Source organism: Hemicordylus capensis, chromosome 2 (genome assembly GCF_027244095.1).
Source record: "Hemicordylus capensis ecotype Gifberg chromosome 2, rHemCap1.1.pri, whole genome shotgun sequence".
Lineage (NCBI taxonomy): Eukaryota > Metazoa > Chordata > Lepidosauria > Squamata > Cordylidae > Hemicordylus > Hemicordylus capensis.
Genome location: NC_069658.1, coordinates 376,916,135 through 376,933,635, shown reverse-complemented (window position 1 = coordinate 376,933,635; position 17,501 = coordinate 376,916,135). Strand labels below are relative to the sequence as shown.

The following is a 17,501-nucleotide window of genomic DNA, read 5'->3' as shown; positions in this document are numbered from 1 at the left end:
GGGGACGGGGGAGAAAATGGCGGCGGCTGGCAAGGGAAAGTGCTGGCCAGGCTGGCCAGCCGGTGAAGAGAAGAATGAACTGGGGAATGAAGATGGGGAGGAGAGACAGGGGCACAGATGCTCTGTGTCAGATCAGCTAGTTGTTTTATATTGTGTATTTGACCATGAAGCCCTTGAAAGAACTATGGTGGAGGTCTGAATACTTGGTAATGCTGAGGCTTCTGATGATCTCTGACTGCTACTAGAATTGGAATATCTTGGTTTTTGGATCCAGATAATCCAGGGTGGTGTTTCTTGTTCTCTGATGTTGGTGGTTCTCAGTTATATCCTACCTTGTCCCTAAGTTTCTTGTCAATTTAACATTTCAGATTCTATGCATTAAAAAATAAATAAAATCCAAATCCGTAAACACCTCCAAAGAAGCCAGAGTCTTTGCAGAAAACTAGAGAACAACCTTAAGTGGCGCAGCGGGGAAATGCTTGATTAACAAGCAGAAAGTGGCCAGTTTGAATCCTGGCTGGTACTATATCAGGCAGCAGCAATATAGGAAGATTCTGAAAGGCATCATACTGTGTGAGAGGAGGCAATGGTAAAACCCCTCCTGTATTCTACAAAAGAAAACCACAGGGCCATGTAGGCGCCAGGAGCTGAAATCGACTTGATAACACACTTTACCTTTAGAGAACAACTGGTACTGATGGTGTGTTTGCTCCATCTGAAAAGAAGAGCACTGTCAGGCCTCTGGCCAGTAGGTGGGGCTGTCATGTGTTTTGTTTCGTTTTTTGCTGATGGATTTCTTGCTAGGAGATGGTCCAAGCTTCTTGATCATTCACTGCAAATCCACAGATCTGAGCCAGAGTGCATTTGCAAAAAACCCAAACAGAAAACCACCTTGGGATTGTTTTAATGAAAGGCAGTATACAAATTTAACAATAAATAAAAGGTGCTGAGTGATCCAAAAGGATCAGCATAGTCACACTCCCTCTGTCGATAGCCAATTGGAGATAATCCATCAAGCCAATAAAGCCAGTGTTAAGTCCATAGCCCACTCGAAAGCCAGTTTAAAATGGGTCTAGATAATCCATATAATTCAAAACTGCCTGGAGCTGAGAGGCTACCACCCACTCAATCACCTTGTCCAACCATGGAAGATTTAGAAATGGGTCTGTAATCAGCTAACTCTGAAGGATCCAATAGAGCAGGTTTCTTCAAATAAGGTCTAATAATAGCCTCCTTAAGACAAGGAGGCATCCTGCCCTCCACTGTTCCCTCTAAGGTGTGCATGTACGCAAATGTGCACCGGCTTCCAGGTCCCTGTACAGAAGTTTCTGGTGGGTGCACAGTTTCTGCTACACCACGACACCCCATCTCTTCCCTCTCCCCCAGATGGGGAGATTGCCAAGCTTTCCCCCTCTCCCCAGCTGGTTTGCCGCCTCCCCCTCCCCATGGCTGGGCCTCTTCCTCCTCCAGTTCTGGCTCAGAGGAGCTAGAGGAGGACAGGAGGCCCCAGTGGCTCCCCACTCTCCCAGAAGCCCAGACGGAGACTGGAGCTGGGGGCAGGCGGGGGGAGGACGGGAGGTGGTGCCAGCTCCCCCCAGCAAGAGAAAAAAAGTTTAAAAAAAATTGTGCACCCCACAAAGCACAGCACAGTAGTAACAAACAAACTACTCTGTGTGTGTGTGTGAGTGATGTGCTGCCTCAATGCTGCCACTCAGGACAAAACTCTTTCCACTCACTAATTAAACAAACTATAGGGAACACTTCTGCCCTCAGAGAAGCTTTTTTTAATATTTACCGGACACCCCCCCCCCACCGGCTTTACCAGATGAGATAAGCCAAGTTGGGCAAGGTTTAAGAGAACAGGTTGTAGGACTCACAGTCCAAAGCAGTTTGTCCATATCCTCAGGAGTCACAAACTGAAAGTGATCTGCTCTAATACTATAAGAGGAGTTGCTGGACACTTCCACAATAGACTCTGCAGTAATATGCTGACATATTGCTTTTAATTCCAAAATGGGGGAACTGTTAGGCATGGACCTGGGGGTCCACATCTGTGTGCTCACCTCCTAGAGAACCCCATGACTTTTCCCAAGGGAACAGAGGGTCCCTTTTATATTTTTGGAATGGTTTGGCCTAGAGTTCTGAAATTTGGCACAGATATACGACAACTTATCGGGACTCTGTGTACTGATTTGAAGCAGATCAGCTGATCCATTGATTTCTAATGATTTTTTTAACTTCAAAAAAGTTTTTAGTGGCTTGTTTCATGGCAGATAATTACAAAAACATCTAGAACTGAAGCCACCCTGCCCCCCCCCCCCCCGGACCATCATTCCACCCCCATGTGAAGGAATCTTCCCTTTGCCTTCATAAAAAAAGTACAATATGCCCCCCATTTGCCAAACCCTTTACATTTCCAGAATGGCTGGGCTTAGAATTCTGAAATTGGGCACACATATAGTTCAAGATGGTAGGACTTGAAAGTGTCATCTCAGTGCACGGCAGCTGTGAAAAAGGCTAATTCCATGCTAGGGATCATTAGGAAGGGGATTGAAAATAAAACGGCCAATATTATAATGCCCTTATACAAAACTATGGTGCGGCCACACCTGGAGTAACATACAACTCTGGTCACCACATCTAAAAAAGGACATTGTAGAACTGGAAAAGGTGCAGAAGAAGGCAACAAAGATGATCGGGGCCTAGAGCAGGGATTTTCAATGTTGAGTCCCCAGATGTTATTTGCTTAGGGGCCTAGAGCAGGGATTCTTAATGTTGGGTCCCCAGATGTTATTTGACTTCAATTCCCATAATCGCCAGCCCCAGTGGCCTTCAGTTGGGGATTATGGGAGTTGAAGTACAATAACTGTTATGTCTGAATAAACAAATGGCACTGTGCTCAAGTTGGTTTGTGATCCAAAAGGTCTGTATGAGAATTGTGAAGCAAGGAGTATGTGTTGTGGTTTTAACACCCTCCCCCCGCCCCCCATGAATGCACTATATGTCCAAGTTGGTTTTGTGTTTGAACTGTGGAGCAAGGGACATGTGTTGTGTCCCAGTTTGTGAATGGTCAAGAAGCTGTGTGAATCCATTAGGGCTTGCATAGATTTTGTTTGCTATTTGCTTTTTTGTAAATGCGCTCTGTCCCAGATCTCTAGGTTTTCAGTGAATGATCAAGGAGATATATGTATAAACTAGACTTTTAGTTTATAGTTTTAAAGTTTAAAGTTTTTATCTGTATTTTAAACTGTTTTAATTGTGATGATGTTTTAATTGTTGTTTTTAGATAGTGAACCACCCTGGGTATGGGGGAGTGGGGTATAAAAATAAGTTCGGATCCTTTGGGGATTATGTACCGGTAGACTTTTATTTCCATATGCACTCTGGCCCAGACCTGTGGGTTTGTGGTGAAGTGTGTGTGTGTGTGTGTGTGTGTGTGTGAGAGAGAGAGAGAGAGAGAGAGAGAGAGAGAGATGTGCATACTTATTTTGCAGGGGACCCACCATAAGCTCATTAGGTCCAGGGTCCAAAATTACCTAGCTGCACCTCTGTTTCAAAAAAAAAATGCAAAGCTATTAAAACTGAAGGAGACTAATGTTTTTAGTGCCACAATTAGTATTTACACCATGGGTCTTGTTTTATCTTGTTTCTACATTGACTTTTCTTTATCAGTATTTTTTTTAAGAACAATTTGAGTTTAGAGGCAAGAATGGACTGTTATGCTTGCAAACTATTGGTTGTATGTAGCTTTATTATCTAGCATTATATTTTGCACTTAAATTTCAGAATATAAAGAAGCTGAAGATTCTTATGCAAAAGCCCTGGAGGTTTGTCCAGCTTGTTACAACACAGACAGATCAATTTTGTACTCAAATAGAGCTGCAGCAAGAATGAAACAGGTAAACGCTCTTGTGAAGCTCATTTCTGAGACTGTGGGTTGGAAGAACTGATGTGATGACTGTCACATTTATCCTTTCTCTTTCCTTCCCCTGCCACCCAAGTGGCTTCATCTTTAATTTTACAACTCAAGGCATTGCTTCCATTCTGTTATGAGTTTTGAAGCTCATTATGGTAGAAATGCTGAATTGGAAAAAGGGGAGCCAGGAGCTCTGTTCTGGATATCTAAGCAAGCATGTCAGTATTGGCATCCTAACAGTTGCTCTAGGGTCATGGAGTCTTATCATTGGGCAAGCATCCAGACTAGTTAGTTATGACTATAGTCCTATTAATTTCAGTCGCAGTTAGCCATGACTGAAATAATCTTCTCATTGTGTATTGTAACCATGGTTTGTTGTCATTGACTAGTGTTGTGTGCCTCACATAGATTGACTTGTCTTCATTTTCTAGCAAATGGAAAATCCTTGTTTAGCTCAGCGCATTGCCTTCCATTGTGCAGTGCATTTACATTCTGTGGGTTCCTTTACAGGAGAACATCCCCACAAATACAAACCATACTTTCCTAGACGTTGATTTAGCTAGCTTTTTTTCCCTGCAGCAGGACATTCAGAATATACTGTTATGAACAGCCCTCAATTTTTGGTGGGTGTTTGCTTTTAAATTGACAGAAGGGCTTGAGCAGAGCCATTCTGACCCAAGAGAAACCATTTTGTGCTGTTTATGCACAGTCCTGTTTTTGCCAAGAACATCATCTGTTGTGCACTCGGCACATGGCCTTCACTCCTAGGCAAAACAATGAGTTCACTGGCTTCTGGCTTCTTTGTTTTGAATTGGCAGGGGGGAAAGTGAGAGTGAAACAGTCTATCAGAGGCCTGAAAACATGATTTTCGAAGCAGAAGGGGAAAGATCTAGAGTGGATACTGCTGTGGTGTGAAAACATCTAGGACGGAGAAGTCAACTCGGAAAGCTTTTTAGCAAGCCCTTGGGGGTGGGGGGGAGGGAGAGCATTTTATTCTGAGGCTTCCCTTTTGTTTTTGTTCGCTTTGCTCACTTGCTACTGTACTCTGAAATGAAATGCCTCTATTCAAGTATGTGCCTTGCCTTAATGTCAATGACTGTGTTCTGTTTTTGTTATTTGTGTTTTCGTTCTAAGCAATAAGAGAGGTATTAGGGGAGACAAGAATCTTTCTTCTTTTCATTTTTTTTACTTGTCAGAACAATCCTTGGCCTAGCAACAGCTTAGGACCACAGGGTTCCCTTGGCTGGGCTGGAGGCCTGACAGAGATAAGATATACGTTCCCTTATATGTCCCTCCCTCCAGAGGTGTCGTATACATGACAATACTGCCTCTTGCATATCCCTTTCTACAGTATATCTCTTAGTAATTCTCTGAGTAGCTATACAGACACTGCCAGTTTCCTTGGTCTAGATGTGCTCAGAACACAAGATTTTCATAAATATCTCTACATCTTTATAAATGCTAGAAAAGTAGTATTTGGTGTTGAATGTTAATGTCCTCTTTTCTAGGACAAGAAAGAAGTTGCCATTAGTGACTGCAGCAAAGGTACTGTATTGCTGTGCTCTGTATGCTGCTTTCCTGTCTTCTTGGGTAGGCTGTTATCAAGGGTATTGTGTTGACTTCTGATCTCCATGTTTTGGGGCTGGTAAACTGGCAAGTATGGTCTGATGATGGTTGGGTGCGAGTATTGACATCCATGTTTCGTAGGGTGTAGAATGGCCAGTGGCACTACTGATCTGTATTTTCCCCAACACATGATGTTGCTGACCATGCAAATGGCGCCCATGCATGCACAGACACCATGTACGTGCTGGCACCATGTGGGGGTAGTATTGGGATGCACACCAGCCCAGCAAGAAGCTTCATGGGGTGGTGGGGAGCAGCTAAGGACCTGCTCTCCTTTTTCTTAAAGTTCCTGGTCTGAATTCCCTGAAAGTGCTTGAACTGCAGTTTCCAACTGTGAACTACCTGAACTGTGCTTCGAACTGCAATTTAAGCACATCTCTACTGAATGTTTACTCTAGATTGGGGCGGTTTATTAAGGCTAGTCACCTCAGTGGGTCTTCCATGGCAGATGAGCCCATCCTGGAGCATTCATATGAGAGCAAAACTTGAAATGCGTAACATGTGAAAACAAAGTGTCCAAGTGTAGCCAATTAAGAGTAAAATTAAAGTAAAATTGGAACAGGGGAGGTAGGGCATGTGGGAAGGATTTGAAGATGAGCTAGGTAGAATGGAGAAATAGTTCCAGTACTGCAGAGGGAACAGTTGGGAGCAACTGGTCCAAGTTGAAGTGGAGTCCATTTACTGTAGTTTGCCTACCTGTGAAATCTTTCTAATTGCAAAACCAGTTTGGAATTGGGCTGTGTTGTCCAGAATGTATAGTGTTGCCATCCTAGAGGATACTTATGTGATCATCAATTAGAGTTGAGGTTTCTGCCGGTCTTGTGGAATAGACTCTATCCTTATAGACATGTTCTCATAGGTATAATATTCCATGCCAGGATGGATTGACCTTGGATCAAATCAGTAGCTATGGAAAGCTTAAGCTAGTGACTGCAGGAGCTTTTCAGTTGATGTTTCCACTATTTTTCTGAAGAAATGTGCATGCTCATTAGATGGCATAATAAACTGTTTTGATTACAACAAAACAGAGCCTCTGCTTGTGGCACTCCTTTGCATGTTTTTGCAAAAAGTAAACCAAGTTAGAGTATAGGGAACAAGTTCTGCAGTAGCAAAACACCAACTATCTATCTATCCTATCTATCTATCTATCTATCTATTTGAAACCTTTGATATTCCACCCACTCCAAAGATTCTGGGCGATGTACAAAAACATGCAAAAATAGACAGCATTCAAATTACATTCTAAATAAAACTAAAATAACTAACAAAAAGAAAAAGAAAACAAAAAAGCAAATAGGTAAACTACAGGGTAAAAGCCTGGCGAAAAAGAAAAGTCTTCAATAAAGATTTAAAAATCAACAAGGAAGGAGCTAAACGAATCTGCAGGGGAAGGGAATTCCAGAGAAGTGGGGCAGCAACCGAGAAGGCCCTTTAACTATATTTTCATCTCTTATATTTGCTACCTATATTCAGATTCAGTCTGCTTTAAACAAACTTAAAAATGCTGAATAATCCAGAGTGTTTGCTTATCTTCATAACTTTCTCCCCTTGGCAGTACTTTTTGGCAGGTATAATTAAAAAAAACACCTCAAGCCAATAGGATCTGTGGGGAGAGCAGGCTTAGCCCGCTTTCCTCGCAGACAAGCAGGGAGCTTGCTCTGGGCAGCCAGATTGGCTGTCCACATGGCTATCGGCTCCATCACAGAGCCGATAGGGGCAGTGGGGATCGGGGGGGGGGACACCTGGCCCCCGGATGTCCCAGGATGCCCCGCGTGTGTGCTTGGGGCATTCTGGGGGGGGATCTCTGACAATGGGGGGCTTGCTGCAGCCTCCCGGTCAGGGGTCTCCTTGTGAGTCACCGCATCAGGGCATCTCACAATTGGGAAAACAGGGTTAGTGGAGCACAGGAAAATGGCGTTTCACAATTGGGAAAATGGGAGGGGGATTAGTGAGGTTTGCTGCCAGGAGCCATGTGGCTCCTGTTGCAGCACACAACTGCAGGAAAGTGGGCTGGGCTCCCTTAGCCCACTTTTGTGCGGTCGTGAGAATAGCCTCAATATGTTCTTTTGTACTGCTCTTACTTTTGTAAGACTCCTGTGCCAGCTTGATTACACCTTTGTTATTGAGAAGACCAGGTAGGGACAGGTCTTACTACACACGGTTTTTCCTCTTGAGTGTGTAGATATTCCCCGAAGGTTAGCCAGCTTTTGTTTGACAGCCATGAAAACCAGACAATAAAGGAAGAGATGTACCGTATTTTTCGGACCATAAGACACACTTCCCCCCCCCAAAAAAGTGGGGGGGAAATGAGGGTGCGTCTTATGGTCCGAATGCTGTCCAGTGGGGGTATGCACCAGCCGCCCCCCCACCTGATTAGGGGCCGAATCGGCCCAAACTATTGCCGCCACCAGCCGCCCCCGCGGCCCCCCCACCTGATTAGGGGCCAGATCGGCCCAAACTATTGTCGCCGCCGCCGATCGGCCTCCCGCCCTCCCAGCTGCCCGAGTCCTAACCTTGTAGGCCGATCAGGGACCCATAGACGGAGAAGGGGAGAGGAGCTCGCATACAGAGCTCCTCTCTCTGCAAAGCCTCGGCCCGAACTGGTGCTTTGGGCACAAAGGACGCCTGCGGCGGCAGTAGCTTGGGCCGATTCGGCCCCTAATACTGGGTGCGTCCTATGGTCAGGTGCGTCTTATGGTCCGAAAAATATGGTAATTTGATCTTGCTACCATTATTATACTTGATTTGCTGTACCTATTGTATTGTAGATGGGGGTTTGGTTTGGTTTTTGACTTTTGTGTATCGTAAATTGATCATAAGTAAAGTTCTTCTTTTTTCATAACTTTCACTTGAAGTGTCTGGAAGCATCAGCAAACAAGGAATAGCACTATAGAATACAGATCATTGTATTCACAAGATGGGATGGAGTTAAACTGTGAAGTACAAGTCCACTCAGATAAGATTGCTATCTCCTATATCTGGAGGTTTTTCAAGGGAAGGCTAACTTAAACAAGAAACTACTAGAGAGATTCTGAGTAAAATAGATTTCTGAAATACTTTCAGGAATTATTTTCATTGTTTGTTTGTTTGTTTCTGTTTTCTAGCCCTTGAATTAAATCCAAACTATATAAAGGCACTTCTGAGAAGAGCAGAACTGTATGAAAAAACAGAAAAGCTAGATGAAGCATTGGAGGACTACAAGAATGTGTTAGAAAAAGATCCATCAGTACTTCAAGCAAGAGAAGCTTGTATGGTAAGCCTTCTCCTAATAAAGTGCCTTCTTACACTAGTGTAAAAAAGTATTGATGTTGGATATGAGTCTTTTAAAATTTCTGAACCATCATCTTAGGTATGTAATGTATGCATAATTTTTGTTTTTGTTTGCCATAAGAAGTTGATGCTTCTGTTTTAAAGCCATAGCCTGGAGGGCACGGGTATAACTTATATTTGCAGATTTGGGAGGATTCTGCTAGAGAGAGATTTTTTTAAAAAACACACAACAGTAGCACTGATTTTTTGCAAAGTTCTGTTGGTTTTCAAAGATTGTTCACTTCCAGAATCTTCAAAGTAAAGAAACAGCCTGTATGCTTTTAAAAATATGTATATATTCCTACACAGCAAGATTGACTTGTGGCCTTAATTGCTGTGAAAGTTATGAATATTATAAAGTTGTAGAAATGCAACAAATTATAACAAAATAAAAGGCTAAAACCACAATTAAAAATTATAAAACAATGTTAGATACTGTTTTAATAGTTTCCAATTAAAAGCCTGGGTGAACAAATGTGTCTTGGCAGACTTCTTAAAAGTTGTCAGAAATAGGGAGGCTCTTATTTCTTATTTGTGGTCAGCATCCAGACTGGTATTTACATTCACGTAAGGCATTCCACTTGTGCAAGGGAGTGATTTTGCCAATCACCCCTTCCCTCTGCAGCCCCCTGAAAATATATCCCAGAGAGTTGGGGGATTCTCAGAAGGAGGTGGGGGGGGCGGTTACTGGTACGGGATACAGAGGGAAGTGGGGGACTGATAGAAATTGCCACTTGCACAGGTGGAACATCTTGCATGAGCAGAAATACTTGGCTGGGTGCTTCCCCATATATTGTAACTCATCTTAAAGGTTTTTAAGTGGTGCTGCTGAGTTCATAATAAAAATTTCCATGTGGTGGGTATATTAATTCAGGGCCTGGGATTTGATTGTCAAGGACTGTGCTCTTTTGTGGTGTGTGCCCCTGCCCAGCCCCCAGCTTGCTCTTTAATTTGAGCAAAGGATCCTGATAAAACTGTCTCCCCTCCCACAAAACATTTTGAAAAAATTTCAGAACTGAAGCATCAGAAAATGAGGATGCTGTTTATAATTGTTGGAAATAAAATTCAAATGATACTTTGTCCTACTACTTCATAATTAGAGATGTGAAGGCCTGGAAAAAGAATGGAGAACAGTGCTGTTGGGTTTTTTTTTAATTCCAGTCCCCCACCCCTCCAGACTTGACAACTTTATTCATAATATATTTAATGTTTAACTGTCAGTTTCTTTACAAGTGGCGTTGAAGCTTCTTATCCTGTTCATAACTCAAAGCATTCAAGGGACACTTCTCTCTAAACTGTATTACTTTAAAGGAAAAATGAGAAAACGATTTGGCTATAAATTGTTTGATTGCTTAAAGCGCCCTCAAGAAGAAAGCATGTGCATGATCCATCCCTATTTTCCATGTGGCCTATCCTCCCAGAGCTCTTTGAAGCCTTGAACTGCCACCCTTCAGCTGGCCATGCAGAGTGCCTTGAACTGCCTATTTCTCCAGGGCTGTGCAGCTGCCTTAGGTGGAGCAAGGCAGCTGCTGGATCACTTGATGGCATCACTTGCTGCATGGGCCTCCCATTTCACCCAATGGCCAGGTGTATTCCAGTGCTCCTGGCACTGTCTGTGCCCAGCAAACAATCTTGCCGAAACCATCTTTATAACATTGATCCTTTCTTTGCTTTCTTAGCGATTGCCAAGACAAATAGAAGAACGTAATGAAAAACTTAAGGAAGATATGTTAGGTGAGTAGTTTTGCTATCCAGCTTGAGTGGTCATTTCCATATATTGCTATTAAACATCGTGGTTTCCTCTACAGTCTTCTTTGCAGGCAAATGGTTTCTTATATGACTCCAGTACTAGATTTAATTCAAGTTGTTTCTGCTTCTTTTAGTAGGGTTTCAAAAGTCTTTAGCTCCAACTTATTTCTCTGAGCATCCCAACTCAGCAAACATCAGAGCTTGTGCTATGTTACTTTTCTATTGTACTGGGTTACTGTTGGTCTGGGAATTATACTGCCAGAGTTTCCTTTAACTGCAGTGCAGAGATTGTGCACAAATGGAAGACTGGCGATTGGATACATTGGTTCGCATACAGCACAGTGTTGTGTGGGTGCTTCGTGCACTGCAGGTCCTGCTGGGTCTTCCAAATACTAGTTGTGCAGCAGCATGAGTGCAAACCCTGAAATTGCGTATGGGAGTTGTGCAATGGCACGGCCATGATTTCCAATGTTTGTGCCATTGCAAAGCTCCCTCCTGCAGTTTGTGTTTACACAGCTTGCGCTCTTGCACAACTAGCACTGGAAAGACACAGCAGTGCCTGCGGTACGCAAAACATCCAAAGAACACTGTACAGCATGTAAGCCACTAACTTCAGTCTAGAGAGCTGTGGGAAGGATAGTGTGTGTGTGTATATGTAAGTATATCTTTTCTCCTGCCAGATTAGCAGGAAGGAAGTGCTTGCGCTGGGTCCCCTGACCCCAAAGGGAAAACAGTGAGCTTGCTCCATGAATATATGGAGATACGCAGCCCCAGGTACTTCATGTGTATATTTTGAAGCAGGTGGGGGTGGGGTGGGGAGAGAATTGCCCAAGCAAGCCAAGTGCTGGATTTTGGCAGAGACGATGATCTGCGTCCAGAAACATACTTCTGTATATGGTTCACCCCTTACTGGAGCCAATGTGATCATGTATACCTGTAAGCAAAGCTTGAATGTGAAGTTCGTTAAAGTATTTGGATGGGTTTAGCTTTAGTTGTGTGGTGTTTTTAAAGGAAGTGGGCCTTGTTACTAATGTAGCGAAACCTTGATTTTACAAGTTCCACCTTGTAATGTGAGGGGGAAACGTAGAAGAAAATGAAGAAAAGGGGTTTTATTAGCATCAGGTTTCAGTTAATTTTCTTACTGCTTTTCCACTGGCTACTTTTAAAGGAGAAATCAGATGAAAATAACTTGTATGTACCAGTGGCAGTTTTTCCTTTGAAAGCCTCTCATGCACTTTTCCAGACTGTTTTTGAGTATGGAAGTTTAAGGGTTCTGTGGGAAGGATGTCCTGATGAATATGATGAATATTTATATACCACTTTACATACATACATATACCTACCTACCTACCTCTCTCTCTCTCTCTCTCTCTCTCTCTCTCTCTCTCTCTCTCTCTCTCTCTCTCTCTCTCTATATATATATATATATATATATACACATACACACACACACACACGTGCGCGCGCACCACTGGAGGACTTCTGTGCTGGGGATGGATAGGGCCAGTTGCTCTCCCAATAAAGAGAATCTCTACTTTAAAAAGGTACCTCTTTGCTCAGTTAGCAGGGGACATAAGAGGCTTGCTGGATCAGGCCCAAGGCCTATCTAGCCCAGTATCCTGTTTCCCATAGTGGCCCACCAGATGCTTCAGGGAAGCCCACAACTGGGAGATGAAGGCATGCCCCCTCTCCTGCTATTGCTCCCTTGCAGGTTAATGTGTGGTCCCTTTGTGCACACAGTAACAATCACCCAGGATGTGAAAAACAACCAATTTCTTTCTCCATCACACATAGCTCAGTAGTAGACTGAGTCAATAATTTTCTTCCTCTCTTGTGCTGCTGAGCAGTCCATCAAGAAATTCTGAATCCAGGACTTGCTTGTGACAAAGCACCATCATGTTGTTATGCTCTCCTTTTAAGAAGATCTTGTGCAACACCAATATTTTACACAAGATGCTACATCCTACAGACTAAAGTCACCTAGATCTACAGTCTTAAAGGCTGATCAGGGGCACTAGGGATGCAGGAGCTGAGGCTATTATTTGTATGTTGTAAGGCTAAGGGCAAGCAGAAACAGGGCCCAGATTCTCTCCACTACATTTAAAGGTTTGCTTCTGCTTCGGTGTCTGCAACACAGCAGTTAAAAGCAGCAAATGTCAGTATGAACAATAATATTGAACCTTCAAAGAACTCTCTCTTTCAGGTTTCTGTGAAGAGTTCTTAACAATAATGCAACTACATCCCTAGTAAGAAGTGTAACTATGGTGCGGCCATACCTGGAGTACTGCGTAGAATTCTGGTCACCATATCTGAAAAAGGCCATTGTAGAACTGGAAAAGAGGGATACCAAGATGATCAGGGGGCTAGAGCACCTTCCTTATGAGGCAAGGCTACAACACCTGGGGCTATTTCGTTTAGAAAAAAGACAGCTGTGGGGAGACATGATAGAGGTCAATAAAATCATGCATGGTGTAGAGAAAGGTGATAGAGAGAAATTCTTCTCCCTTTCCCATAACACTAGAACTAGGGGTCATCCCATGGAATTGATTACCAGGAAATTTAGGACCAACAAACAGAAGTACGTTTTCACACAATGCATAATCAACTTGTGGAATTCTCTGCCACGAGATGTAGTGACAGCCAACAACCTGGATGGCTTTAAGAGGGGTTTGGATAACTTCATGGAGGAGAAGTCTATCATCGGCTACTAGTCGGAGGGCTGTTGGTCACCTCCAGCCTCAAAGGCATGCCCTCACCTCCTGCCTGTAGGCTTCCAGTGGCATCTGGTGGGCCACTGTGTGAAACAGGATGCTGGACTAGATGGGCTTTGGGCCTGATCCAGCAGGGCTGTTCTTATGTTCTTAAGTGACTTTAACTGGATTGTATAAAGAAGTTTTAATTATTTTTGGCACATAGTGGTGAAGCTGGCATTTGAAAGTGTCTTAACACTTAAGTTGATTCAGGGTTGAGCCTTGTATTGGTTCTTTTCTTGAACAGCTGTGCCCACAAAGTTGTATCTGTAGCAATAGCTTTTCTTTTGAACCAATTCTTAAGCTTCCTGTCCCAGGCCAGTGTTGATTTCACTTAATACAAGCAAGAATTGTTTGCTTTACATGGAGCTCGATATGCTTATCCAACACAGACTTTGCCCTCTTATCTCTTACCCATGTAGTTGGTCTCATTTGGATACTTCATAGTCTTTGGGCAGGTTTTATCTGGGCAGCATTGGGTCTCAGTTCTTAGCCTGCTTTGTTTCTGGTTACAAAGAAAAACTTAGAAGATACCACTCATTCTTTCCAACATATTTTAAGGGTTACTAATAAGTATTTGTGGGTTAGAGGGTAAGCCTCTTAGCTATAAATAAAATGGTCTCAACAATGAATGTACTTTTGCAGACAAAATACAGCCATGTATTCGAACTGAAGAATTATTTTTCGCCTTTCTGTGTGTTGGACACAGTACTAAACATCAAAACATTTTAGCTTAGTGGCTAACATTCAGACTAACATGCACACACTACAGAGGGGTGATTTTCACTGATCTCTTCTTGCTGGGAAGCCTACTGTGCCTCCCAAAAATATGTTTCTAAAGTTCCCAAAAATCATGTGTTGTACATCATATAGATATAGTGGGTGTAACAGAAACCTGGAGGAATGTGAGAACCAGTGGGACATGCTTATTCCTGTATATAAACTCTATAGAAGGGACAGGGAGGGTAGGGTTGGGGGAGGAGTGGTGCTATATATCAAAGAAGAGATAGATTCCAATAAGCTAGAAAGCCTAAGTGGACCAGAGTCCTCCATAGAATCCTTATGGGTAACATTATGAGGACTGAAAGGAAATGTTTTACTAGGGATGTGCTATCGCCCTCCAGATCAAAGCACTGAGAGTGACCTGGAGTTGGAGAAACAAATAAAAGAGGCATCAAATAGAGACAGGGCAGTAATAATGGGTGATTTCAACTACCCCCACATAGACTGGGTAAATTCACATTCAGATAATGAGAGAGTCTAAATTTCTAGACGTGCTAAATGACTGTGCCTTAGAACAGTTAGTTGTGGAACAAACCAGAGAGATGGCGACTTTGGATTTAATCCTGAGTGGTGCCCGGGACCTGGTGCGAGATGTCAGAGTTGCAGAACCATTGGGTAGCAGTGACCATAGTGTGATCCAATTCAGCATATATGCAAGTGGAGAATTGTCAAGGAAGGAAGGACTTCAGAAGAGGAAACTTCTCAAAAATGATGGGACTGGTAAGAAGGAAGTTGAAAGGGAAAGCCAGGAGGGTCAGATCACTCCAGAAAGCATGGAACTTATTTAAAACCACAGTACTAGAAGCACAGTTTGAATGTATACCAAGAAGGAGGAAAGGTACCACCAACTTCAGGAGGATGCCAGCGTGGCTAACAAGTAGTCAGGCAAGCTATAAAAGGGAAGAAGTCTTCCTTCAGAAAATGGAAGTCCTGCCCAAGTGAAGAGAACAGGAAGGAACATAAACTCTGGCAAAAGAAATGCAAGGACACAATAAGGGATGCAAAGAGAGGGTTTGAGGAGCATATAGCTAGAAGTGTTGAGGGGAATAACAAAAACTTCTTTAAATATAGCAGAAGCAGAAAACCTGCCAGGGAGGCGGTTGGACCCTTAGATGATGAGGGTGTGAAAGGGATTATTAAGGAGGATAAGGAGATTGCAGAGAAGCTGAATGAGTTCTTCACACCTATCTTAACTGCAGAGGATACTGACCATATACCCTCTCCAGAACTCGGTTTTTCAGGTTAAGCGGCTGAGGAACTGGGTGAATTTGAGGTGACAAGGGAAGATGTTCTAAACTGCCTTGAAAAGCTACAAATTAACAAATCGCCAGGGCCAGATGTTATCCACCCAAGGGTTCTGAAGACACACAAATGTGAAACTGCCAATCTCCTAGCAAAAATATATAACTTGTCCTACAATCAGGCTCTGTACCAGAGGACTGGAAAGTAGCCAGTGTGACTCCAGTTTTCAAGAAGCAATCCAGGGGTATCCAGGAAATTACAGGCCGGTCAGCTTAACTTTGGTGCTGGGTAAATTGATGGAAAGCATACTTAAGGATGGAATTGTTAAGCATATAGAAGAACAGGCCTTGTGGAAGGATAAACAGCATGGCTTTTGCAAGGGAAAGTCTATTCCTACCCTCTGTTTCCTGTCCTTCAACAACCAGTTACCGATCCATACATGAACCTGTCTCCTTATTCCATGACTGCTAAGTTTACTTAAGAGTCTTTGGTGGGGGAACTTGATCAAAAGCTTTTTGGAAGTCCAAGTATACTGTGTCAACCGGATCACCTTTATCCACATGCCTGTTGACACTCTCAAAGGACTCCAAAAGTTCTACCCCACGAAACTGAAAGTTGGTAAAGTTAGAACCGACAAGAGGAAGTACTTTTTCACACAGTGCATAATTAATCTATGTAATTCTTTGCCATGGGATGTGGTGATGGCCACCAGCTTGGATGGTTTAAAAAGGTGCTTAGACAGATTCATGGTGGACAGGTCTGTCAGTGGCTATTGGTCTGGTGGCTGTGGGCCATCTCCAGTCTGAGGCACAATGCCTCTCAATACCAGTTGCAGGGGAGCAACAGCAGGAGAGAGGGCATGCACATGCTTCTTGTCTGTGGGCTCTCCAGAGGCATCTGGTGGGCCACTGTGTGAAACAGTATGCTGGAGTAGATGGGCCTTATGCCTGATCCAGCAGGGCTGTTCTTATGTTTGCATTAATCTGTGTGTCAGACAGTGTTTAGAAGCAACTTGTGACAGAGGGGTAGATGGGATTTCAAACATCTGCAGTCTTTTCTGTAGGAATCTGTCTGCTGAACCAACTATCTACTGCTGCTTAGTACTGTACAGAACTTGATCCACACCTGTCTCAATATATAATTCATATTAGCCACACCTGTCTCAATATATAATTCATATTAGCCACACCTGTCTCAATATATAATTCATATTAGCCACACCTGTCTTGACTTGTAAGAGAAATTTACTATGGAACTTCTTATGTAGACAATAACCGTGTATTAAGGAACAAATTGCTCTCAGTGTGATCTTGTGTAATTGCTTGTATCTGAGAGGTATACTTATTTTTGTCACTGCAGGAAAACTGAAAGACCTTGGGAATTTGGTTCTTCGACCTTTTGGCCTGTCAACAGAAAACTTTCAAGTGAAGCAGGATTCATCAACTGGTTCCTATTCTATCAACTTTGTTCAAAATCCAAGTAACAACAACCGATAACATAAGCCCAACCTTGCTCTGGTAAAGTTTGGCTTTGAAGCTTGGTGATTATGCATTTCCTATAAGTGCAAAAAGGAGCTGAATAAATGTTGAGTGTGAAACATCTTTATCCAGATATAAAGAACTGAGGATATTCCTATGCATTTCTTATGTGGAGTACTTCTTGGAGGTATAGAGAACAGTGGGAAGTAACCTGACTTATGTGATGGTCTTACCACATGCACTTTATTTTGGCACTAATCATCCTCCCTGATGAAGTTGGGGAGCTTGGCTTTGTTAAATTAAAGAATCCTCATGCTCCCATCCCTGTAACCAAAGTACAACCGTTTCATGTTTTGTGAAGTTTGCAAATCTCGGTAATGTGTTTGTGTAAGAGAGGAAGCAGAAGTACTGACTGGACCCCACTGCCCCTAGGGGTCAATTCCACTTAAGTGTAATAAAATATTGATGGTATTGTGGGCTTCATTTAGTTTTCTTTGTCCAAAGCAACTTTGAAATGCTTTTCTGGTTTCTAGAAATATTGTGAATTGTAGATCCAGCGTGTGAAACTACCATGGTTGGGGTGGGTGGGGAGAAAATTAAGTTCAATAAGTGACTTCTAGCAACCTGGTTCCACTATCACTAGAGAAA

General features: G+C 43.0%; 1 protein-coding gene across 5 annotated transcripts in view; it reads left to right on the top strand.

Moving 5' to 3' along the window:
• Positions 1 to 17,324, top strand: part of TTC1 (tetratricopeptide repeat domain 1) — a 28,319-nt gene extending 10,995 nt beyond the window's left edge. For all 5 annotated transcript variants that reach the window (XM_053293944.1, XM_053293940.1, XM_053293942.1 and 2 more), the window contains exons 4-8: positions 3,787 to 3,899; positions 5,425 to 5,461; positions 8,647 to 8,795; positions 10,531 to 10,585; positions 16,735 to 17,324. In XM_053293944.1, the coding sequence (XP_053149919.1) occupies positions 3,787 to 3,899; positions 5,425 to 5,461; positions 8,647 to 8,795; positions 10,531 to 10,585; positions 16,735 to 16,871 (491 nt within the window). In that variant the 3' untranslated portion in view covers positions 16,872 to 17,324. The remainder of the gene's footprint in view (positions 1 to 3,786; positions 3,900 to 5,424; positions 5,462 to 8,646; positions 8,796 to 10,530; positions 10,586 to 16,734) is intronic.
• Positions 17,325 to 17,501: the final 177 nt, after the last annotated feature.